Raw genomic sequence first — 27,009 nt, forward strand, 5'->3', positions numbered from 1 at the left:
ATGGGAATGACAAAAAACGAGAATACAGTAACCAATCACAGAGGACCTATTAGATAAAGGCCCTAACTAACTGCGTAGCTTCCTCTTTTCGCTGGCGAGCAGATCAAGAATAGTCATTAATCAAAGGGAAAATGAATAAAATTAAGGATATAGCCAAAGTCCAGGAACATAAGTCTTGTATCAGAGGAATCCAAGGAAGAAGACCAAACAGGAGTCCAGGAGGATGATCCAGGAGCACTGGAGAGGGAGAACTTGGAGGTGAGGACCGTAGGAGCCGAAGGGTAGATCTCCTAAGATGAAGCCAGTGGCAGGGCTGGATTCGCTGTAGGGAGGGAGAACAAATGTTAATAATGTTGCGGCGGGATAATACTCGCCTCCGTGTCTTTAATAAAATTAAGATTTTCCGTCATGAATACTAGAAAAATCTAAATTTTATGACAAGACCGGAGGCTCCTATTATGCTTGTTTAAAGCATATCAACAACATCAGAAGCTACAGTATGAACAGGTTTGCAATAAAACATGCGAAATATACTGTCATTTGACCAGTCTGCTGATCTCAGAATGTCTTCCAGGCGAGAGCCAGACCAAAAGGCTGTAAAAGCCATGGCTCCCCTGGCTAAATGAGCCCCGAAAACGGAGACATCAATACCGGCAAGAGACATGACCCAACGGACCCAGCGGGCAAGGTTAGGGGAAGAGACAGGAAGATGGGGCTTACGAAAGGAAATAAGGAGTTGAGAATGAGAGGGCGTTCTGAGATCAGCAGTACGTTGTTCGTACACTTTTAAACATTGTCCAACACACAATTTGGGATGAGCGGGAAAATAAGGATAAAACACTGAATCCAAATGAGTTTTAGTACTTCTGCGTATCTGAAATAGAACTCCTGTAGGAGAGAATTGGCGAGCAGAAACATCAAGAGCCTTAACATCAGAAACTCTCTTAATGGAAACTAGACACGATAACATGGTAAGTTTAGCAGATAACATTTTGAGTGAGAGAACAGTATTGTCTGGCCAATTAGTAAACAATTTGAAAATCACTGTAACATCCCCAAAGACGGGAAAGAGAGAGGAAGACGGATGGAAAGAGCTTCCAATCGCTGGAATCTCGAAGAAATCTCGAGTGCCAATCCGCCACACTGTTGAGATCTCCTGGGAGATACCCTGCTGTCAAAGAAAGGTGATGGGCGAGACAGAATTCCCACAGACTCTTTGCTAAGTCCGCCAGGGGCTTGGACCTCGTTCCGCCGAGATGGTTGATGTAGCGGACCGCAGAAACATTGTCCATACGAAGGAGGATAGAACAGTGGATCCTGTCTTTTGAAAGGCTTTTGATCGCAAAGGAACCAGCAAGCATCTCTAAACAGTTGATGTGCAACCTGGACACCTCGGCGGACCATGAACCTCCAGTCGAGATTGGTCCACATCGGGCGCCCCAACCCGACAGGCTTGCATCATATTCTAAGACAAGATCTGGGGCAGTGGCGAAGATAGTGCGCCCGTTCCACGCATCTAAATGGTCTGTCTACCACTGAAGCTCGGTGCGGGATTCTGGATCTAGAGCCACGAGATCCGAATAAGCAAGGCCTTGCCGAAGGTGACGAATCTTTAAGCGCTGAAGAGCGCGATAATGAAGAGGGCCAGGGAATATGGCCTGAATGGAGGAGGAGAGGAGACCGACGATCCTCGCAAGGGATCGGAGGGACAAAAGAGAGGACTGAAGAACGGACATGATCTCCGTTTTGATCTTGGAAACTTTGGAGAGAGGAAGGCGAAGGGACGCTGCAGCAGAGTCCACTAGAAAACCCAAGAATTCCGTGTTCTGAGACGGAATAAGAGAGGACTTGTCCGAATTGATGAGGAAACCCAAGTCCAAAAGAAGAGACTGAGTCAAGTGCAGGTCGGAGAGGAGAGACTGTTTGTCGGAATTCATGAGGAGGATATCGTCCAGGTAAATAATTAGACGTATGCCAAGAGATCGGAGATAGGCGACCACTGGCTTTAAGAGCTTTGTGAAGCACCAGGGCGCGGATGATAAGCCAAAGGGAAGAGAGGTGAAACAGTAGTTGACACCTGCCCACTGGAACTGAAGAAATTTCCATTGTGAGGGGTGAATGGGAACCGTGAGGTAAGCATCCTGAAGATCCAAACGGACCATCCAGTCGTGTGGGCGAAGAGTGTCCCTCAGATGCAAAATGGTCTCCATTTTGAAATGGCGGTAAACTACAAACTGGTTGAACCACTTCAAGTTGATGACCGTGCGGAGCTTCTTGTTTTTCTTTTGAACAAGAAAAATGGAGCTTAGAAAGCCTGAGGAGTCGAAGGGAAAAATCTGAACTGCTCTTTTTAGGAGTAGGGTCTCGATTTCTGTTGAGATCTGAGAGGCCATGAGCGTTGAAAAGACGAGAGTGGGGGGGGGAGAGTAGATTGAACGGGAGGGGAAAGAAACTCGATTAGGTAGCCTTGTACAGTGTTTAAGACCCAAGGGTCTGAACTGAGAGTGCACCATTTTTGAAGAAACAGTTTTAAACGACCCCCCACAGGAGAGGAAGAAGAAAGGCTTACCTTGCTGGTTGGAGTTCTGGCGATAGTTTCGTTGACCTTTCCCTCTGAAGCCACGGCCACGTTGGGGGTAAAACTGAGGCTTGTAGTCTTGGTTGTTACTGGACGCACCTCTGGAGCCTTGGTTATAGGGACGGCCGGAAGAGCGGCCCCTGCCTCTGCCGGCCCGTCCAAAAACCCGAGGGGCGAAAACCTTTTTTACTGTTTGCTGAGCTTTGTCCAAAGAAGCGAAGGTAGAAACGAATCTACTTAGGTCACAAACCAAATTTTCTCCGAACAGGAGACCATTCGCCTTGGGGCCGGGATCCATGGGTGCCAGATTCGAGAGTTTGGGATCCAACTTGATCAGGAGACCCTTGCGACGTTCATGTGTTATTGCGGAGTTCGCATTTCCCAAAAGACAGAAGGCGCGTTGGGCCCACATGGAAACTTCTTCAGCAGATAGGTCAGTACCATCCAAGCGGGAGGTTTCCGCTAAATCAAAAATACGGGCTAGAGGGCCCACAATGTCCAGCAACTTGTCCTGGCAAGTGGACCAGACTTTGTCTACCCCTCTGCGGGGGTCCTTGCCAAACTTGGAAAAGAAGGTCAGGAGTGGTTGGTCAATGGAAGGAACCAAAGTTATCTTGTCGGGAAGAGCAGGCTTAGGGCATTCTGATTTGAGCCTGGCTCTTACCGGGGCCTCTAGAGGAAGGCGCAATCTGGAAGATATGTATTCCCCGACATGGTTGGAAGGGAGCCATTCGGTTGAATTGGGGTGACGAATTGTAGAAGGATCGAACATGGGAAAACCTTCGGAGTCAAAAACTGGGTCAAAGGAAAAAGAATCCAAATGAGAAGATTTAGGAGTGGGGGTGGAAGGGTCAGTCGTGTCAAAAAGGTCAATTAATTGATCAGCGTCATCAAAATTAGCATCATCATCATCATCTGTGTCCAATATGGTGGAAATTACCAATTTTCTCCTAGGAGACTCTGCATGTTTGTCTTTCTGTTTGCGCTTGCCCTCGGAACCAACAAACCCCTCCTTGGAAGGAGGCCTGGGAGGAACTGGGTCCTCAGTCAAGAGCGAGGTAGACTCGCCAGTCAGTGACGCTTTTTTAGAGACACGAGCTTGAGCAGAGTGTTCCACCTTTCTCTTTCTGCTTTCCCCCGCAGATTGGGCCAATACTTTGGACATGATGCTTAACATGGAGTTCTCCATATTTTTAGACATTCGTTTCATAGAGACTTCCACAGCCGTTTCAACTGAATTGTTAATAAATTTACTCAAGTCCTTCTTGAATGTCTGTGAGTCCTGGGCAGGGACCTCCTCAGAGGAACTGTCGAGTTCCATAATCAGGTTGTGACAGCAGAGACAACAGAAATAGACGGGAGGTAAGCGAGGGTTAAATGAAGGGCAGGGGCGTGTTTAGGAGGCGGGCTGAGCAATGAGCGTCAGAAGGCTCCACACACGGAAGTTAAGACCAAGAGCAGGAGGCGTTGCGTCGAGCAGTCGGTGACCGAAGAAACCTTCTTGAGGTAAAAGAAGTTAGGGAAGACGCGCGAGCAGCGCACGCTAGGAAGGAACCAAGCACTCCCGAAGGGGAGGGGGGGGAACGAGGAAGAGGCGCCGGAGCGCAAAGTTACACGCTAAGAGCGTCAAAGCAGAAGCGCGAGGACGCGCTTTACAAATATGCAGAATAAAACATTAAACAGTCATAAAACCAGTTAAATAACAATTATAATACTGTGAGCGTAGATAAAGGCACTTATCTGACTGCGAGCAGCAAGAAAAGAGGAAGCTACGCAGTTAGTTAGGGCCTTTATCTAATAGGTCCTCTGTGATTGGTTACTGTATTCTTGTTTTTTCTCATTCCCATGGCCCAGTTGTTCTCTGGCCCTCTGGGAACTGTAGTTTTTGCTTATCTTGGCTGCTGTGCAATTAAATGCAAGATTAGAAAGCATAATAGGAGCCTCCGGTCTTGTCATAAAATTTCTACTTGACTCATGTCACTTATGCACACAAACACACACACACACACACACACACGCACACACACCCACACACACACACACACACATATATATATATATATATATATATATATATATATATATATATATATATATAGAGAGAGAGAGAGAGAGAGAGAGAGAGAGACACACACACATATACATATATGAACATACATACATACCATATGTAACATAAACCTCCATTAGGAATCATTCCTATTCCATTTTAGGAACAATATAAAGAATAAAGCATCAATTTTGCAGTCCGTAGAAAAATTTATTTAAAAATACAAGAAATGTAAAATAGTTCAATGTTTGTTTCTCGACTTTCAGAATGTGTTCCTAATGTCCTGCAAGAAACTCTAAGGAAAGTAACTGTTCTTTGCAGAGGAAAACATAGACCAGTGTAGCAAGGTCCTAGCTGCCACAATGTTGTATCACAATTGCCTATCAAAAGAAGGTTGTGGGTCATGAACGAAGTTATACTCAATATCCAAATGCAAATTACATGAGAGGAGTTGTAGGAGCACTGTCACAAAGTGCATTATCCACGCAGGTGAATCATCACTCCAAACAACTCCAGCATGCTGCAAGGACTGCCAGCCTCCCCTCCCATGAGATGGACTAAGAGCAAGCATGTTTGGAAAAGCATTCCACCACATTTGCAGAGTCATAAGCAGTAAGCTATACATGCAGCAGCCATAATTCCCAACAATGATTTGGGCATTAGTAAAATCGACTTAAGGGGTGACGAGTGGGATATACAAGGTATGGTTTGCCTTAAGAGTGGGTGACTGTCCACAAATTTTGAATTTGTGGCCATTGTCAAACTCTTTTCTGACCCTTTCCAAACCTGAAAATGGTTGGAGATTTGCTAAAGCAAATTACTAGAGTAAATCCCCTTTCAGGATGGAAGGAGAGTGGACAGTGGGTTTCTCAAGGTGGAAAAATGTTTTGCCCAGAAGAAAAAAAAAATAGCAAAGCTCCCTTTGCCCAGAGCAGGTACAATTTAAGAAATTGTGTTTCAGGGAAATAGAAATGTGAAAACATGACTTTGCAATTATTATGCCTGGATTCTGCAACTGATGCAGCTTTCTAGGTATGTTCATGGCCAAGCCTATAAATTACAAAAAGTAGTAAATCTGCACCTGTTTGTACGAGTACTGCTAAAAGTTCAGATTTGCTGCTTTTTTAGGACTCATGGCCAAAGACTTCCCATATTACAGCTGGAAACTTGTGACAGTCAAAGGCCTCCAGAAATACTCCTGGAAAACATTAGTGAATTCGGAGATAAGCCTTTTCGTGTCTGCAACTGCGCTTTAATAATTTTAATTTCTCATTGAGGAAAATATTTGTCATGTGGAGAAACCTCCTACCCTACACCTCCATCAATTCTGAGAGCGTTGAATTCCCATTCCAACCATGGACAGGGGTTTACTCCTGCCCTTGCCAAGACGAAATCACTGTTTCCATGGGGGACTGGATTGGAAAAGGTTTGTGAAGTCCCACAAACTTGAAAATTACTCACACACTCGTTTGTCAATGTTCCTACATTTTCAGTACATCCACAGCCTGGGATATTAATTACATGTGCCTGGAGTAGGATTCTCAACAAGGCAACATAGTACCGTTGCAGGCTCATATTGTGCATAAGTGAATAGATTTACGAGTACAAGTTCATCTTTTGTGAACATCTTGCACATGTAAATTAAGTAATTTGTACATCTACTTTGGATGTATTCAAGTGGCTTTGTGATTCAGTCCTGTGGAAAGAGCTGAGTGTTCAGACTAACATTAAGCGCTCCAATGGGACACTGCTTAAGGACATGCTAGTGGAGCTAATCTCCATTGCATAATCTCATCTCCCGCCAATAAACACTGCCCAGACCATCCCGAGTCAGGGAGGCGGGTAATGTATGTTCACTTGTCCGACAGTCACTTTTTAAGGGTCCTTTTCATGGCGTTGATAAACTACACATAACAACCCAGGTATATCAGACCTGAGTCATAAAAGGAAAATGGCCTGTCGGGAAATCACAGACGGATTTCTGACAGGTGTGAATGGTTTTACCTCTGCAAAATTGTCTGCTACAAGTGCATATAATTATACAGCTATAAACTTCAGTCACCGGTGGGGAGTGAGTGGTACAAGGCATGATTTTCTCATAATTATTTTAACACTACAAAACTATGGGGCCTATCAGCAACAGCCGGCGATAATTATCGTTACGTGCGTTTAGCGCGAGGATAATTATCGCCGTGGGAAAGGCTACCTCCCAGGGCACTCCCATGGGAGCCACTATCCACCCACCCCCAATCAATTCATATGACTGAAAAAACAGGGCCGTATTATACATGCTGGGCTTTTCCCTTGATTGCGCTTGGCCCACCTTTTAAAATGTGCGCCCAGCGCAATGAAGGAAAATACCACAAACTCGAGCTGCCCTGGGGGCAGCACATTCATGTGATAAACAGAGCGGCTGCTTTAAAGCTGCTCCCTGTTTTCACAGTGCAGGCGGCCCCCGCCTGCACTTTTAAAGAGAATTAGAAATCCCCTTGCAGCTGGGTGCAGTCAGTGACTTCACCCACCTGCAAGGTGATGTCTGGGGGTCCATGGGACCACCTTTCCCCCTGCCAGAGGGCTGCAATCAGGGGGCGCGCAAACAGTGCACCACCTTTTAGTTGGCGCACTATCATTGCGCCTCCTGAAAGATTCTTTGTCTCTTCGCCTGTGTCTATAATACGGCGTTGATGCAGAAGCAAAGGGATTTCCTTATTTGCATGGGGCACGCCCCTATGCAAATGAGAGAACACCCTCTGCTGGTGCTTTGTGTGTGGCAGCGCTATCCGTATTACAGATGGGCTGCACAAGTGTCTGCCGTCCCTTCTGTAATATCAAAATGCCATGGGGGCACACAAAGCAGGCGCAAACACCCATTGCGCCCCAGGGGCACCTTGTGTAATATGGCCCATGGTTTGTCTTGAAAGAGTTACATTCACAATCTCCATTCTGACAATTTCACACCCTGGAAATGATCATAGATTTCCTGCTTTATTGGGCGGGAATAAATCCATACCGAGGACGAGAAGAGTAACGGATTTCTTGAAACTCTGTAGGGTTTAGAAGAAGGGATTTCTCCACGGTGAAATTTGTTTTTGTTTGTTTTTTATAATGCACTAATCAACCGTGAGTGTATACAGGCATTCCTTAGCAGGCGTGAGAGGCCAGCACTAGCGGCTTACTCGAAAATCATGTTTTCTCCATGAGAAAAGAAGAAAATGTGCATTACTGTACAAAAAGTCCCATAACTTTCCAAGGATTACACCTGGAATTCTGCCACTGGTGCAGCTTTGCAGACCTTCCCTTGGAAAGTATTGTTCATTACAAAACATTGTACCTTAGAGTGGCAGAAGAAACCTCGGAACGTATTTTCTATTTTATTTTCGGTGTGCCCATTCATACAGTTGTCAGTCCTGAGATGTATTTAAAAAAGTAAATCTAGGATTGTGCCAATTTGGATTTGCTTATTTTTTTATCGATTAGCCACATGCTATAAAAGACACTTTTAAACCTTTCCTCTCATTGCTCATGCTGTCATGTACAAACGTATTGGGGTGACGTTTATTGCAGTACACAGTGAAAAGTATTGTTTTCCGTCTTCCATTGAGAAATTGTTATTATTTATCTGCTAAAAAATTTCTATTTGTCTTTTTCAGAGACACTTGCCATGAGCTGCTGGGCCATGTCCCTTTATTGGCTGAACCGAGTTTTGCTCAGTTCTCTCAGGAAATTGGTCTGGCATCACTGGGTGCATCGGACGAGGCTGTCCAGAAGCTTGCTACGGTATGTAAAGGGTGTTTTCACTTTATAAGGGGTGGGCAATACAATTTCAATATAGTTATCACGGTCTTTGCCTCTGACAACGCCAAATAACCCACAAAGTGCATACACACTTGTATGTCCCTGTTATCCATTGCGTTCGCAATACTCTTTTAATAGAGTATTGTTGTGTTTTAATATGTAGATTTGTGTGGCGCAGCTTATCACCCTGGAGGGTTTCCAGGCGCTTCAGCAGCAGCATAGGTCTGGAGGTGCTCTTAAATGAACATCCATACCAATGTAATGCCAGACAATTCCTACTAATTTGACACCATACCATGCATACCAATGTAAAACAATGGCATTTATACCAATGTAACTTTTCTATTTACTTATGTAGTTAAGATGACAGCAGTGTTGAGTGTTTTTTGTTTTAAGGAAAAACACAGGTTTGTCTATTTAAGGTGTTTTCCATTTGTTATTGTATCAGTAGCATGCTTCTCTTTTTCCAAATTGTCACTGAAAGTGTTGCATTAGCATAAATTAATTGTGTCAATGTTGTTCCATCATTTTTAACTCGGAAGAAAAATATTACTTTTCGAAAGTGAAGGTGTAGGGAAACGAGGAAAGGAAAGTAATGTATAAAGTCCGCAGAGTGCATCAAGCATTTGGGTTAGGTTACATCCTTGTTTTCAGATCGGAGGTGCTTTATTGGAAAAAGCTGCAGTGTCTGAAGAGATAGCCTTCGCCACAGCACGCCTCCATAGTCATGAAAGAATGCTCTCAGACCTGAATAAATATCTTGTTTAATGATGAATTGCATATAGTTCCAATGTCATCGCATTCACAGGCTGTGGACTAAAGAAGTCATCCAATTATTTCGCATGCTTTAGAAATATTTAAATTTTTTTTTCTTTTTTTTTGTCCTCAACTCACCAGTTAGTGTCTGCAATTTCTAACAAGAAGCCGTCCATCTGAACTATGCACCCACTGCTACTGCATTCGCTTTAGGCCTAGCCAGGCCAGCTCCTTTGTTCGAAGCTTAGTGTAATCATAGGACCCGGGGGCAAAAAGCCAGTCTCATCTCTCTTCCCCAAGATATAAAGTCCAGCCAAATATTCGTGGTATACTCATTTAAATCCCCCTGATCCAGACGTGACGTAGCAAAAGCGGCTTTCAACCAATCCTCACACAAGGGGGGCCTCGGATCCTTCCATAGCTTACAGATTTCCCTTCGGGCTATAAGGATTAGATATAACAATAAACCTCTTTGTAATGGCTGTAAAAAATTGATAGAGTCACTATCAACACCAAAGATTACTATGCTGGAATGAACTCTCAACTAAACTTTAAAGATGCCACATAAAACGTGCTCGACCTTCTTCCAAAAAGCACTTAATTAGATTCATGAAGCCAAATTGCGATCGCAATAGCTGCGAAAAAGCAATTGCGATCGCAATATGTAGAAAAGGTATTCAACAAAAAAAATTGCGAATTCGCTAAACATTTATGCAAAATCGCTATGAAATTCGCAGAAACCAGGCAGAACACAATCTGCGAATCGGCAATAGCGAGAAAGCAGGTTTTCTGCGAATAAAAGTTCGAAATCGCTAAAAAATCGCTATTGCAATTCATGAAAATTTACTAATTGCAGAAAACCCCAAAATCGCTAATAGCGACGCGCAAATTAAGGAGAACCCAAACCAGGTGGTAACCATGAAAGAAAAAAAAAACTTCTGAAAAAAAGTATTGCTAAGTACCCACAGCTGCTGGCTAGAACAAACACACTTAAGGACATGCAGCTGGAGCCTCAGGACTCTCGCAATGCCAGGACTCTACATGGTGGTCAGGCGGCGAAGGCTACAGAGAGCAGTACGGAACAGACGGCGCATCCAGGATCGGATATTCCGTCTGCGGGTCACCCTACTGGGCCAAACCAGGGAGCAGATCTACGCAAAGTACCGCCTAAGTGGGGCAATGATAATCAAGCTGATCCGGGACCTAGACCCCTCCTGCAGCACCCAACAAGGAGGACCAACGCCGTCCCCACACATGTGCAGGTATTGTGCAGCCTGCACCTACTGGCCTCCAGAAGCTTTCAGGGAATAGTCGCTGTTGCAGGGGGTATATCCCAGCCCACCATGTCCCGCTGCCTAAGGAGTTTCCTGGAGGCCATGCTGACCCGCCTACACCACTACATTTCATTTCCCACCAGCCAACAGGACTTGAACGAAACCAAGCTGCAATTTTACAATGTAGCCCAATTTCCACACATCATAGGATGCATTGACTGTACCCACATCCACATCTGCCCACCTGCACAAACAGAGTTCATGTATCGGAACCGCAAGTCCTACCACTCCCTCAATATACAGATGGTATGCAATGCAAAGACAATCATCACGGACATAGTAGAACAGTACCCGGGAGCACACATGACTCCTTCATATTCCGGCACAGTGGCCTCCACACACGTCTGGCCAGGGGAGACTTTGGTGAAGGCCACCTACTGGGTAAGTACACATGCCACACAACAGTACAATATGCTAATGAGGCTGCGCTGCACAGGCACTCACCCTCTGCTCCTATCATGCAGGTGACAGCGGCTACGCTCTCCGTGAGTACCTACTCACCCCATACCTCAACCCAGCAACACCACAGCAACGGCGTTACAATGCAGCACACATTCGCACAAGAAATTGCATAGAACGGACATTTGGGCTTTTGAAGAGCAGATTCCGCATACTGCACAAGACTGGTGGGGCCATCAAATACGATCCAGAGGTTTGCTGCCGCATCGTGGCCATGTGTGCTATCCTACACAACATTGCTACCAAGCGCAGGATACCTGTAGACATCTCAGGCAGTGAGTCAGAAGGGGACAATCGGCCACCTGCACATGTGCGTCACACACGCGGGGAGAATCCAGCAGAAGGACACAGGCGCCGCAACAAAATCTGCATGAACTATTTCTAGTGGACCCACTCACCACACCCATTACTCAACTCATGCATGACAACATTAATAATGACATGAGGCAGTTTACGTTTTTCAGAATTTTAGTTACTGTTAATTCACAATAAACATGGCATTCTGAAAATTGTTCAAAGATTGACATATTGCGTCATATGTCCAGGTGAGTCTGAATGGCATGCATGTTGTGGCAGCATGCGGCCTCTTTGGAATGCACCACAGTTCAGTGGCGTCTGCGGGTAGTTGCCCCAGACCTCCTCTCTACGTCCTCCTCCTGATTTTGCCATGCGGCAGCAGAGGGCCTGCTGCTGCGGCGGGGTGCCACGACCGGTGGTATGGACTGGCTGCTGTGGCTTGATGTTGCCTCACTGTTGTCGTCTGCCCCCCACCGCCCCCCGCCTGGCCATGGCCACTGGCCTGCATGCCCTGCATGGCCACTGATATGTTTTCCAGGGCTGTAGCTACGTCCTGTCAGCACTGCACCATTTGTACCTGCAAGGCCAGGGATCGTCGCGATAGCTGTGAGGTGGCGTTACCAATGATGCGGTTTGACCTGGTGTACGCCGACAGGCGGGTCAATAGTTGACGGTGTCGGCGGCGATTGACATTCCGCTGACGGGCCATTGCCTGTGTGTTGGCCTCCCCAGCTGCAGTCATTTGTGCGACGTTACGTGCCGTCTTATCCAGTTGGAGGTGGATGGCGGCTAGGTGTCGGGCCTGGGTCTGGTGCACACTCAGCATCCTGCGCTCAATGGAGAGCCCACCTGCTCTAACACTTCTACCCCTGCCAGCGAGGGATGTATTGGTGCGCGGCTCCCTGACCAGACCGCTCGTCTGGCTCCTAACAGCCGCAGGGCGGCGGGTTTGTTGGCGACCTGCTGCTGGTGTTGCAGGCCGCACTGCTGGCTGTGTGCTGCATGGTACGACTGCAGCACCTGTAGTCACGGGGGTGGTACGGGCCACAGGGGCGGGTGGTGGGATGACCGGTGTTGTTGCAGCTTGCCCTGATAGTCCGGGCTGTGGAGTATGGTGTGTATCCCCCTCCGTGTCCTCCATGTTCTCCTCAATCACCAGGGCCTCACTGTCAGTGCTGGGGACATCAGCGCCACCTGTGATGTAAAGTGGACGTTGATTAGTGGCATGTTACGTACACAGTTAGGCTTGCTACATGCATGCAGTCTACCATTCCCTGTCTGCATGCAGGATTGACTGTCACTGGACATGTGGGGCACTATGGTACAGGTTGGTAATTGTGGGCAGACTACATGTCCCACAATACAATTGCGCTATGGAGCAGTACATTGGCTGCATGCTTGGGATTTGTAATGGGATGCGCTGGAGTCGTGGACAATGTTAGGGGACAGGGGGTTCCAGTCGCATGGCACTTACCTGGTGTGTCTTGGGTGGGTCGGGAGGAGTCAAGCCGGGTCACACCCACGCAGGCCTGTGGGTCGATGGTCTCCTCCGTCTGGTCCTCCATTGGGGTGTTTGGTGGGACGGTGGGCTCCCCTCTACCTGTCGCCAATTGCTCCCCCAGCCTGTCGCCAATTGCTCCCCCAGCCTCTCTGCAATCCTTTCTTTTGCCCGCCCTCTCAAGTCATACCAGCGCTTTTTCAGCTCGTCCACCGAGCGCTCGGTCACTCCCACGGCATTAACTTTGGCCCGGATGCGCAGCCATATGCGTCTTTTGTCCGCCTTTGGCACCCTTCGGGAATACCTGCCAAATAGGCGGTTGTGATCCCTGGAGACTCCTTCAATTAGGTGTTTGAGCTCCAGCTCCGAAAACTTAATTTTGCGTTTTCTCCCACTGGTGGAAGCTCCTGCTGCATCCTCTGCCATGGCTGCCACTGTGCTATCTCCTGCTGTGGTCCTGTTGGAATGCTGGAGGGGAGCTCTGGTACTGCTGCCTGTGCTTCAGACTCTCAGTGCTGAATGAGGGTGGGACCTGCCTACTTCCTGGTTGTGATGCCATCACTGTGCTCAGGATGCGACTTCCCGTTTTTGCGATCTCGCAGTTAGCGAGATCACAATTTGCGATATCGGTAATTGCGAATTCGCAATTTCAACAGGGGTTTCGGCCGATTCTGCGATTATTTACTGATTTCGGACTTCTCGCAATCGGCAATTGTGATCGCTTGCGATTCGCATTTTTACATCGCAAAACATCATGAATGCCGTTCTGCGATTTCTAAATTGCGATTCGCATTTACTCGCAATTTATAAATCGCAGAATTGAACATTGATGAATCTGGCTGTATGTACACACAAAAAAATATGGATATCATCCGCGTTGAGAAAATCACAACTTTGGCATTTAGAGGAAGATTGGGGGGCAAATTCAGCAGTCTTCGCCGGGGTATAATACAGCCTGTTGATAACGCAAAAGTTAGCCGGTTTGAGAAACTTATATAACGATTTCAATGATAAGTCAAATAGATCTTCAAAGTTGGAGTCTAAGGGAGACTGATTCCAAACTGCATACTGTGGGGAACAGTCCACAACATCAGCCTTCAGGAGCTTCTTGTACCATAACGTGACTTCCTTTCTTTTTGAGTGAGGGTCTTGCAAGATAATCTCCGTTTGCCAATCACCACTAATGGACTCCTTTTTCGCAGAACACCAGGAGACCAATTGTAGATATTTGAATTTGGAGAAACCGCTTCTAATTTTAGATCTTGACACTTCTCAAGGGTGGACATCTTCTGATGATAAAAGTTCATACCATATGGAAATACCAGCCCTCTTTAATGGTATCGCTAGGCTATCTTTCAAACAGGCCGGGATCCTGGGGGAATCCCAGATCGGTGCTAATTTGGAGTAATAACCAATCCCCATCTACATCTGACTTTATACCGCAGCCCTTAGGACTTTCAGGCATACTTTTTCAGGTACCTAGGGGCCCCAAATTTATAAAGGAAGCAGTCTCTCCCACCCTCCGCAATGGCCATTTCTCCCAGTAACCTACCCAAATTTGTTTCCTCTGTTTTGGTAGAGAGCATCTGGATTTTTTTTAATTGGAAGGCAACGGAGTACCCGACAATGTCCGGAAGAGCAAGACTCTCTTTCAAGAGTTTACGTCTCAACTTCTTCCATGACAGTCTAGCTCTTGTTTGTCCAGAAAAAATTTCCAATCATGCTTTGAATTTTGCCAATATCCTTGCTGGGAAAGCTAAGGGGGATAGCATTAAACAAGTAAGTCAGCTTTGGGAAGATGAACATTTTGACTAGGTTGACCCTCCATATATTGTCATGGGAAGATTTTTCCATCTAGAAAGTAGACGATCCACCTCTTTGATAGTCTGTTTTTGATTGATCTGTGGAATTTTATCTAAGTCATTAACTATAGTAATTCCCAAGTATTTGAACTCTTTACTTATTCTGCCCTCCCAATTATAGATGTTACAGCACATTACCTCGGTTTTGGAGGTATTAGCTAAATGGCCTGAGTATGCACCGAATTCTTCCAATAGGGCTTCAACCAATGGTATTACCTCAGCCGGGTCGTTGGTGTACATAGTAAATCATCAGAATAGAGAGCCAATTTACTGCAGTATTGATGGGACCTAAAAGGAGTGATCTGTTTGTCTAATCTTATTGCTTGGGCGAGGGGCTTTATATATAGATCGAATAGCAAGGGCGAGATGGAACAGACCTGTCTTGTTCCCTTTTTAATGTTAAAACTTGCTGTTAACATACCATGTAACAAGATTACAGCAGAAGCCCCTTGATAACAATTAATCAGGGTCTGAATAAAAATACGCCCAAAGCCCATCCTCCTAAGTACCTCCCAGAGGTATACCCAGCATACTCTGTTAAACGCCTTGGCTGTGTCCAGTGCCACTACAGCCAAGGGTTTCGACCGAGCCACAGCCAGGTCTATATTACCGATAAGTAGAAGCGTCTGCTCCTGAATAACTCTCCCTGGGATAAAGCCCTTTTGGTTTGAGATGATCAACTTCGGGGCAAGCTTGACCAATGTCCCTGCGAGAATACTCATAAAGATCTTATAGTCAGCATTCAGCAGGGAGATTGGTCTATATGAATCCGCTTTAAGGGGGTCCTTCCCAGGCTTCGGAATAAGCCAGATTGTAGACTCCTTCCAGGACCTAGGGACCCGCCGGCCTTCCAGGGTATAAACAGAATTAAATAATACACTCAACATCGGGACCAATTCGTCTTGGAGGAGTTTGTAAACCTCACCAGGGCATGCATCAGTACCCGCTGCCTGTTCTTCTTATATTTGTTCAACTGTATTATAATCTCGCTCTCGATGATAGGAGCATCTAAACTATCTCGACTACCTTCCGTTAGTTCTGATAGAGCTTTAACCTGCAACCATTTTTGAAGAGTTTCAGAGCTAGGTGCCATCTCTTCCTTATACAGCCCTGAGAATAAGGAGAGGGGGCGGATTTGCATATCCTCCACTCTTCTCGACGTTGCCCCACTATCATTTATTATTAATTCATTAATGTTTTTAGCACAATCTACTCTTGCTTTCAATGCCAAGAGGGCACCTGCCTTCTCACCATACTCGAAATTCTGCACATTCTGGGTCGCCCACTGAGCCTTCACCTTCTGGTCTAACCTACCCCTGTAATCCTGGCGGGTACAATCCAGGTCCCTAAGAACTTGAATCAACCTTTCTGGGTTCCCCTGAATACAACAAGACCTCTCATCCTCTAGCCTGAGAATATTCCCTTCCAAATATCGTAGCCCCTGAACCTCCATCCTATCCTTAGAACAGATCAAGCTATGTAACAGACCCCTTAAGTGGGCTTTGAAAGCGTCCCATACAAAGTCCATTGAGGTTGAACCAATATTTATCGAGAAATAATCTAGGCTAGCAATTTTAAGAGCCCCAATTATTTCTACATCCGACAGCATTGACCTTTCTAATGTCCATCTAGGCCTGGGACTATACCTCTTCCCTAGATCCACAAAGGAAATGGAGGCATTGTCTGATATGTGACTAGGTAAGATAGGGATAGAGGATACATTTTCTAAACTAGGCCTATCAACTAAAACATAATCAATTCTGGACGAGTGCCCATGCTTCTTATTGAAGAAAGTATACCCCTGTTTATCGCCCATCTTTGCCCTCAAGACATCAGCAAGCCCCAGATTGTGTATCATGTTGCCCAGGGCCCGACGAACACATGGGGCTCCTACATAATGACTCTGCTTTGATCAATCTCTTAAAGGGCCATAGGGAACGTTACAGTTGCCGCCGATAATTATAGGTGATGGGACTTCCATTAGTTTATACTGTAGTTCCCAAATATGTGTTGGATCATCAATATTTGGGCCATAAAAGGAGGCAATGGTTAACTCCGAGCCTCCAAAGTCCAACAGGGCTACAATCCATCTCTCTGTCTGGTCCGTTTGTATTGATTCGATGGTACATCTTGCCCTCTGTTTAATCAGAATAGCCACTCCTTTACTGTGAGTTATCTGCTCAGAAGAGCAGAAATATTTTACCCAGGGATATTTAACAAAGGTAGCCCGACACTCCATATGACTTAGATGTGTCTCCTGAAAAAGACAGACTTGGGCGGGAGATTGTTCTAAATATTTTATGGCCGGTCTTTGTCTACGTGGACATCTCAACCCGTTGTATTCCACGAAATAAACTTTATTTCACTACACAATGGGGCAACACATTCCACCCAGAACAGGAACTTTAAGCAGGCGGTCTTATATTAAGTAGAGATAGAGGATATTTTTTAGATTTTTTTTTCACTGCTACCCCCTGTGCACCCCTCCCCATTCCTTCCCCCACCTGCCTCCGTGACCCACCACCCCCGGGGAACCGCCCTGCTATAGGCATTAAGCTTGTTTGGCCTCTGTCCCTCGGGCCTAAAGCAAAAAGAGATAAACTTTACGATTCGTTCCCAGATCCCTCCAGAGGAGCCCCAAACACAATTGAACCCCCTGCACCCCACTCTCATTCCTTATTTTATCGATGAGGGCATCAACCTCCTCTACTGAACGTAACATATGCATGTGATTATTCCACATAAAACGCAGAAATGCTGGGAACTTCAATTGAAAAAAAAAAGAAATATTTCAATTGAAATCCAGTATGTAGACAACCAGACTCATCTCCAGTTTTGATCATGGAGAATGATGCATCTCATGTCATTTTGGGGCCAGTCCTTTCAATATAGATGTTATATTGTGTGTTCCATCCACCGGTGCAGCTTTGCCTGGATTATATTAGAGCTGACGTGAACAGCAAGGTGCATTATAAAAATATTTCTTGCAATAATAGCAGCATTCGAGCACATTGAACTGTTGCGGTGATGTCATTATTGTACATCTTTAGGATACCCAGGTATTCACAAAACTCAGCAATTGCCATTGCAGCTGGCTTGCATGCCTATAGTACCAATAATGAACACTTCTCGACAGCAGAATCTCATGCTGAAAATTACTGTGCCCTTTCACTATTTATATACACACTGATTCTGAGCTAGGCAGTCTAATATGGAGTGGGCATGGTTTTTTTGCACCCCTTTTTAGGTCTCTCCTAGGCAGCGCATGCGTGCTGTCTCTTCGAGACATGCTGTATCCGGAATACATGCTACCTTTTGTTTGGCTAATGTGTTTATTAGTCCCTCATTTTGTACTGTTGTGACAGTCCCTTCTTTTGTACTGTTGTGACCTCCCATGAGGACTGCGCCTGTTACATGTGATCTTACTCTGTTTGTTTTTTACAGTTCTTCAGCACTCTTTTTTTACTGACTTTTCGTAGCTCGTGTTGGAGCTGTGTTCTTTGGTGTTGGCAGTGGAGTCTAACTGCACTGTGACACGCCGTCCAGCAGCTAAAATCTTTTTAATAAGCTAGAGTGTTCTCCGCCCCAACCACCCCTCCAAGGTAAATGCTTGTTTTTCAGCCTGTCTAGCTTCGATCCGCATGGGGAAGAGTGGGGCAACGAGTCACAGCAGTGGCATGGCTGCTTGTTTCTTAGCCCGTGCAGTATTTTATTCCATTTGCATTCAACTCGTTCTTCTATCTGAACCTCTCATCTCCCCACCCCTCCTCGATTATCAACCACTTCCCTTGCCGCTCTGTCAGCACTGCTCGCTTGTGATAGCAGGGGAGCTGGACGTGATCAGAGCCTGGGCTGCAGGTGCAAAGGAGACTGTAGAGCTGTGTGAGGTAGTCTAGTGGTTGGGGGGCGGAGTCATGGGAGGAGCAGGAACAGGAGGAGCCGGGGCAAAGGAACGAGTCAGTTAGAGTAGGGACAGTGAGTGAGTAAGAGGTACTAAATAAAGCTCTTGGATATAAGCAATGGTGTCTGTGGTTATTAGTAGCAGCACGCTACAACTGGCGACGAGGGTGGGATGAGCAAAACCCCACAAGCCACAGCACCTTGTAAAACCACCTTGTCCCCGCAGAGTCGAGAAACGAGCTCCGCTGCTGAATGAAGGCGGCGCCAAGAATAAGAAACCGCCGCTGCACTGGCTGCCCCAGAGAGAAGCTGGCAGCCGGTGACCCTGTCCCTTCAGAGGCCTCGAGGGAGAAGAGAGGGAGCCGCAGTACCGAGCGTTGGAGCGCTCGAGAAGTCGGAACAGTTCGCGCCGAAACGCGACATTGCCGAATGCATATACCCCAGCATATGCAGATAGAGCAGAGGTCGGGAGCCCACCCCGACTCTGCCTAGTGCCCAAGAAGTAGAAAATAGTGCCCCTAGTGAAGAGCATTGCCCCCAGAAGGTTTGGCGGCAAGCGCCGTCGAGCGCGGAGGAACCGGAGCTCGGGTGGCCCCGACGCTAGGAATCTCACGCCTGATGCGTGTGTTGTGACACGCTGTCGCCGCGTGGAAGCGGCCCCTAGCGCAGCGAAGCGGGAGCTCGCTCCAACCTCACCTGTGGATCAGTGTAGAGACCGGGAGAAGTGCTGATGTCCCTGGGACCGGCGGCCGGTGAGTCCTGATTGAGTCGGCCCGGGTCTGAATGAGCAAAGTGAAAGTCTCGTGCAAGCTGGGATTTCAGGGACGGCGGCCATATTGGAGTCAGGCAAGCCAATGGGACACCCCTGTGAAAATCGGGAGCGGCCATCTTTAAGTCAGGCAAGCAGTGTTTGGAAATAAGCATTGATAAAGGACAAACAAACAAGCATTGGCGAAGACCAAACAAGCATTGGCAAAGGCCAAACAAGCCTTGGCGAAGACCAAACGAACAGTGGCAAAGGCCAAACAAGCATTGGCGAAGGCCAAACAAGCATTGGCAAGGAACAAACAAGTACTGTCAAGAGCCAACAGACGAGTCTTGGCGAATAGAAACAACAAGCACTGGCACATGCAGTCGACAAGCCTTGGTATATGAAAAATAAACATACACTGGTAAATGCCAAGAAATAGGCAGTGGCAAGGCGAACACATAAGTGTGGATAACGGCGTGTGAACAATAATGAACAAGTCGTGGCAACCAAAACAGAACAAGCACGTGCACACACGAGAGTGAATCAACTAACAAGCACGGGCAACCACAAGAGTTACTTACCAAACATGCGTTGACAAAAACAAATGTCAGCACTGGTGGCAACGTGGACATTGAGAAACGCAAACGAATGTGAAGTGGCGAATGTACTGAAGCAACACGTGTCTATAAAATAAGAGGCACAAGCGAACACAAGAACCAAGCAACGACAACAGCACAATGGAACAAGCATTAGCAAATGCAAGAGACAGATAACGACGACACTGAGCACAAACTGAAGAGCGCCGAAGAGAGAAGAGCTGCTGGACAGAACTGCAGAAGACCCAGAGGAGGGCAGTCCTACAGAGGACCCCGGAGAGAGCAGAACCATCCAAGTTCATTCGCCGGCGCATACTCCGTTGGTTACAAAGACTATCAATCTCTAAGCAAACGACCAGACCAAAGACCTTGACCAGAATCTCCCTCTCTCATGGCGGGAGGAGACATAGCACGGCGGGTCACTCCATACAGTGAAGTACCGCCCCCAGCGATGCAGACTGATGATTGGATCTCGGATCTCAAACGACACCGGTGGCTCGAAGCATTAGAAGATTTCTTAAAAGCCAATGGTGAGCAAAGAGAGAGGAAATGTCTGATACTACTCCTCCATTTGGTGGGTCCGGAGGGCCGATGCCCAATCAGGACATTTTCCAAAGAGGACACAGAAATCTATAAAAGACTCCAAAGGGAGCTCTGTGCTCATCTCAACGCACAGACAGATGTGGATCATAATCGCATGGCTTTCAATACAGCACGGCAGGAACCAGGCGAACCGTTGCCAAATTTCATCACTCGTTTGCAAAGTATGGTACGAGGCTGCCACTTCAACACTTTCACAAATGAGGATGCGGTTCGACTTCGGATCGTTGAAGGTTGCACAAACCCTGACACAAAGCGCAAGATCCTGCAAGGGCATTGGTCGTTAAAGGAAATCATCAAGAAGGCCGAAATTGGAATGCAAATCGAAGCAAGAGAAGGATTGAAGGACGTGCACCTAAGCGCAAACCATCAAGATACCTGGGAAGATAGAACTCGGAAAACAAACAGAACTGAAAGGAGAGAGAGGGAAGGCAGACCAGCAAAAAGACAACGGGAAAGATACAGTGACAAAGAAAGTGACACGGATTACTCAGAGTCAGATTCCTCAGCATCCGACTACTCAAAGTCAACCAAGGATTACTCGGAGTCAGATGACCCAAAGTCAACCATCCAAAAGACCGTTCCAAGAAGTTATTCACCCCCCAGGAGTTCCTCAAGGAGTCATTCAAGGTATGACACACAATGTTCTGATGGGGAAAGAGCACCAAGTGGGACAGATCGCACTCCTGGACAAGAGGGCATCCTGCACAGCAAGTGGGAGGGAAAGACTAACCATAGAAGAAGGGGTCGCACTGGTCAACACCGGAAGTCGGCGCAGGAACATCAGTCGACAAGCAGTGAAGACGAGTCCAAGGAAACATCTGGCCGAAGAACACATAAAACTCAAATCAGAAGTGTTAGAGCATCAAACAAGAGAGAAGGAAAAACAGGTCGCACAAGACGGACTGATCCTCCACTGCAACGAACCAAAAAAGAGGACAAAGAGGCAAAAGCTTGGGATCAAGCACAAGGAACAAACACAGGATCATCAAACAACCTCCCAAATGAGACAGCATTGAAGACGTTCCAACAAAGGCACACGGAGAAGCATCTCAACGACAATTCAAAGGGGAAGAGCAATTCGTCATGGACTACGGAATTCAAAAATCCATTACCAAAGACAGTTTCAAAGAAACGTTGGAGAAGGAATGGGGAGAAGGATCTCTCTGACACGGAGTGCACATCTATCCGATCCTGGAGGTCGACAAAAGACTTCTCTGACCCAGAAAGCATGTCCATGGCCAGGATTTCCTCTGGTTCAGAGAGCGCGTCCGTCCGATCCTGGAAGTCAACAAGAGACTTCTCTGACCCAGAGAGCACGTCTGTTCGATCCCGTGAGTCGACCAAGTCATGGTCCCGACAACAGCCATGGCGTCAACCACCCGAACGCGCCATAGAACCAAAGGACACCCTTCCTGTCAAGAGCAACATGACACACACTAAGGTCTCTGAATACTCAGTCACGCCACAAGACAATCTGTCATGTCACTCACAAATATATCCGGACATAGATCAGACACCGTCACCCCTGAAGGGGTCCGAAAGGCTGACTCAAAGGACCTACAAAAAGAAAACAGAGACAGTGGACCTTAGTCACCGGACGGGAAGGGACCTGCCAGCCACTCCGTAAAGAAAGCCGGACATGTCAGTAGAGAGAGATCATCAGATGAGAGAGAAACATGCCTATGCACAGATAGCCCACGAGTCCGTCAGACAACCCGAGGCTGTGAATGAGTTACCGAACCAAACCAAGACAGTCTCGTCAGATAGTACCGTGCTGTCTGGTGTGCATGACCCTGAAGTGGAAGACAGTGTTGCCCTCGACCGGACAAGACAAGAGGAAGCAAAAGTAGGCGCAGGTGCCCATAAGAGGACCAGAACATTATCCACTCATGAAAGGGACCGAGCACCCGAACCAACCGTTACACCACCAGAAGGAAACGTGAGGACTGCAGACTGTGAGAGTGAACAGTTCACACGCAACGTGGTCAAGAAAACCCTGATCAAGACACCGGAAAGAGTGACCAAAGCCAAACCCACCACTGATTCGACACTACTAAGGCTTGAAGAACAGGCTGTCCGCCAACCCGTGTGGTGGATTGAAGAACTGCGAACACTGAGGACATTAAGCTCACTTTGTTAAGAAAGGGGGAGATGTAGAGCTGTGTGAGGTAGTCTAGTGGTTGGGGGGCGGAGTCATGGGAGGAGCAGGAACAGGAGGAGCCGGGGGAAAGGAACGAGTCAGTTAGAGTAGGGACAGTGAGTGAGTAAGAGGTACTAAATAAAGCTCTTGGATATAAGCAATGGTGTCTGTGGTTATTAGTAGCAGGACGCTACAGAGACCTTCCCCCCTCCCTCCCTCTATTCCGCACCTGCCATGAAGCACAACTCGCCCTGCACCGATGACCCCTGTACATGGAGGTAAGAGCCCAACAATAGCTCCCCTTCTCGGCACAGCCTCTTGCGGCGTAGGTAAGGCGCTTTCTTTCTTCAAGCATTTGGGTTCTGTGCAGTTTACACATAGTGCATTTTCACTACATTTCCTTAGGCGTTCTGATTTTAGGTTTTACGAAAGCAACTGCATTTCTTTTAGTTTCAGAAGACTAAGCTAACAGAGCAACATTCAACTACCCACGTTTTTTGTCTATCACGTTTCTTTTAGTAATGTAAAATACATATACATACATCTAAATTGTATGTAGAGAAGCTCTTGAATATTTTCATTTAGACATTATTAACTATCCGGACCACTTCTCTGGATCATCATTAATGCATTGCTTTGGCTGGTACGCTTGTGGGTCAGCTAAGAAAATCTTCCTTTCTAATATGGTTCCCGGTTCCGTGTGCGATCTGCATCAGTGCCAGACAGGGCCTTGAGAGCTGCCTGTCTTCCATGTTAGGAGCTTCTCTCAAGGGGGTCAAATGTACAACTGTCTGCACAGCTGACTCCCTTTCTCTTTCTGTGCGAGGGGATGGTGCAGCAAGGTATGCTCTAAGTATGTAAACGGGCTGTTATGTTTTCCGTTTTGCTTTCTACACCACTCTTGGGAGTTATAATACTGAAATTATGTAGCGCACAGAAATGCCTGTTGGCAGTGCTTTGTTGATATTATCACAAAGTTTAGTAGAACAGGGAAGATGAACGCCTGAATCATCCCTGCCAAAATGTGAACGTGTGACTATTGCTGCCACATGGCTCCATATTCGTATGATATAGTAGGCGAAGACCACGTTGAACTAGGGTATTTGTACTTTCATGTCCAATATTAAATATGGGCTCACATGCACCCATATTCGGAGGGTTGTTATCTTCAACAAGCATTGGAAATGCAATAGGGCTCGCATTAGGAAAGTTTGAGCTATTGGTGTTATAAATGAATTATTTTTATTTGTGTTTTTTTTTAAATAGCTAAATTAATAGCTTTATCATTTACAATGCCAATAGCTATAACTTTCGCAAATGTGACACCTATCGCATTTGCAATGCAACATGTTTTGTATTTACGTGACTTAGATGTATTGATATTACAAATAACAATGGCTTTTAATTTTTTTTAAATCATTAATACTTAAATAATTTATTTAATTTGTAATGGCAATAGCTTAAACTTTTGTAAATAACATTTGTGAAGATTATGTTCAGTGTTTTTTATTGTGACGAAAATCCAAGAACAGAAGTGAAATATTAACATCTTTTTGTGATTTGTAATAAAGCGTGAAAGCTTGAAAAATTGAAAGAACATATTTGAACCAGTGATGCTGTGGTTGCGCTGAGTGGTGTGTGCATCGGTGTAGCTGTTTGGTGGGTGCATTGGTGGAGCTTAGTTGGAGCATCGGTGGAGCTGTATGATGGGTGCCACGGCTGAGCTGTGTGGTGGGTGCCAGGGCTGAGCTGTGTGGTGGGTGCATTGGTGGAGCTGTGTGGTGGGTGTATTGGTGGAGCTTAGTTGGAGCATCGGCAGAGCTGTGTGGTGGGTGCCTCGGCGGAGCTGTGTGGTGGGTGCCTCGGCGGAGCTATGTGGTGGGTGCCTCGGCGGAGCTGTGTGGTGGGTGCCTCGGCAGAGCTGTGTGGTGGGTGCATCGGCGGAGCTGTGTGGTGGGTGCTTCGGTGGAGCTGTGTCGGTGGAGCTGTGTGGTGGCTGCATCGCTGGAGCTGTGTGATGGGTGCATCGCTGGAGCTGTGTAGGTGGAGCTGTGTGGTGGGTGTATCGGTGGAGCTGTGTCGGTGGAGCTGTGTGGTGGGTGCATCAGTGGAGCTGTGTGGTGGGTGCATCGGTGGAGCTGTGTAGGTGGAGCTGTGTGGTGGGTGCATCAGTGGAGCTGTGTCGGAGGAGCTGTGTGGTGGGTGCATCGGTGGAGTTGGGTGGAGGGTGCATCGCTGGAGCTGTGTAGGTGGAGCTGTGTGGTGGGTGCATCGGTGGAGCTGTGTGGTGGGTGCATCGGTGGAGCTGTGTAGTTGGAGCTGTATGGTGGGTGCATCGGTGGAGCTGTGTGGTGGGTGCATCGGTGGAGCTGTGTCGGTGGAGCTGTGTGGTGGGTGCATCAGTGGAGCTGTGTGGTGGGTGCATCGGTGGAGCTGTGTTGGTGGAGCTGTGTGGTGGGTGCGTCGGTGGAGCTGTATCGGTGGAGCTGTGTGATGGGTGCATCGGTGGAGTTGGGTGGTGGGTGCATCGGTGGAGCTGTGTGGTGGATGCATCGGTGGAGCTGTGTGGTGGATGCATCGGTGGAGCTGTGTGGTGGGTGCATCGGTGGAGCTGTGTGGTGGGTGCATCGGTGGAGCTGTGTGGTGGGTGCATCGGTGAAGCTTAGTGGATGCATTGGTGGAGCTGTGTGGTGGGTGCATTGGTGGAGCTTAGTTGGAGCATCGATGGAGCTGGGTGGTGGGTGCATCTGTGGAACTGGGTGGTGGGTGCATCTGTGGAGCTGGGTGCATCTGTGGAGCTGGGTGGTGGGTGCATCGGCGGAGCTGTGTGGTGGGTGCATCGGCGGAGCTGTGTGGTGGGTGCATCGGCGGAGCTGTGTGGTGCGTGCATCGGCGGAGCTGTGTGGTGGGTGCCTCGGCGGAGCTGTGTGGTGGGTGCCTCGGCGGAGCTGTGTGGTGGGTGCCTCGGCGAAGTTGTGTGGTGGGTGCCTCGGCGGAGCTGTGTGGTGGGTGCATCGGTGGAGCTGTATGGTGGGTGCAACGGTGGAGCTGTATGGTGGGTGCATCGGTAGAGCTGTGTGGTGGGTGCATCGGTGGAGCTGTGTGGTGGGTGCAACGGTGGAGCTGTGTGGTGGGTGCATCGGTGGAGCTGTGTGGTGGGTGCATCGGTGGAGCTGTGTGGTGGGTGCATCGATGGAGCTGTGTGGTGGGTGCATCGGTGGAGCTGTGTGGTGGGGGCATCTGTGGAGCTGTGTGGTGGGGGCATGTGTAGTGGGGCATGTGTGGTGGGTGCATCGGTGGAGGTGTGTGGTGGGTGCATCGGTGGAGGTGTGTGGTGTGTGCATCGGTGGAGGTGTGTGGTGTGTGCATCGGTGGAGGTGTGTGGGGGTGTATCGGTGGAGCTGTGTGGTGGGTGCCTCGGTGGAGCTGTGTGGGGGGTGCATCGGTGGAGCTGTGTGGGGGGTGCATCGGTGGAGCTGTGTGGTGGGTGCCTCGGTGGAGCTGTGTGGTGGGTGCCTCGTTGGAGCTGTGTGGTGGGTGCCTCGGTGGAGCTGTGTGGTGGGTGCCTTGGTGGAGCTGTGTGGTGGGTGCCTCGGTGGAGCTGTGTGGTGGGTGCCTCGGTGGAGCTGTGTGGTGGGTGCATCTGTTGAGCTGTGTGGTGGGTGCATCTGTGGAGCTGTGTGGTGGGTGCCTCGGTGGAGCTGTGTGGTGGGTGCATTGGTGGAGCTGTGTGGTGGGTGCCTCGGTGGAGCTGTGTGGTGGGTGCATCGGTGGAGCTGTGTGGTGGGTGCCTCGGTGGAGCTGTGTGGTGGGTGCCTCGGTGGAGCTGTGTGGTGGGTGCCTCGGTGGAGCTGTGTGGTGGGTGCATCTGTTGAGCTGTGTGGTGGGTGCATCTGTGGAGCTGTGTGGTGGGTGCCTCGGTGGAGCTGTGTGGTGGGTGCATCTGTGGAGCTCTGTGGTGGGTGCATCTGTGGAACTGGGTGCATCGGTGGAGCTGGGTGGTGGGTGCATTGGTGGAGCTGTGTGGTGGGTGCATCGGTGGAGCTGTGTAGGTGGAGCTGTGTGGTGGGTGCATCTGTGAAGCTGTGTGGTGGGTGCATCGGTGGAGCTTAGTGGGTGCATTGGTGGAGCTGTGTGGTGGGTGCATTGCTGGAGCTTAGTTGGAGCATCGGTGGAGCTGTGTGGTGGGTGCATCGGTGGAGCTGGATGGTGGGTGCATCAGTGGAGCTGTGTGGTGGGTGCATCAGTGGAGCTGTGTGGTGGGTGCATCTGTGGAGCTGTGTGCTGGGTGCATCGGTGGAGCTGTGTGGTGGGTGCATCGGTGGAGCTGTGTGGTGGGTGCATCAGTGGAGCTGTGTAGGTGGAGCTGTGTGGTGGGTGCATCTGTTGA

General features: G+C 48.0%; 1 protein-coding gene across 2 annotated transcripts in view; it reads left to right on the top strand.

Moving 5' to 3' along the window:
- Positions 1 to 27,009, top strand: part of TPH1 (tryptophan hydroxylase 1) — a 391,357-nt gene that overhangs the window by 321,631 nt on the left and 42,717 nt on the right. For both annotated transcript variants that reach the window (XM_086956069.1, XM_086956070.1), the window contains one exon: positions 8,279 to 8,405. In XM_086956069.1, the coding sequence (XP_086812195.1) occupies positions 8,279 to 8,405 (127 nt within the window). The remainder of the gene's footprint in view (positions 1 to 8,278; positions 8,406 to 27,009) is intronic.

Source organism: Lissotriton vulgaris, chromosome 2_1 (assembly GCF_964263255.1).
Source record: "Lissotriton vulgaris chromosome 2_1, aLisVul1.2, whole genome shotgun sequence".
Taxonomy (NCBI): Eukaryota; Metazoa; Chordata; class Amphibia; order Caudata; family Salamandridae; genus Lissotriton; species Lissotriton vulgaris.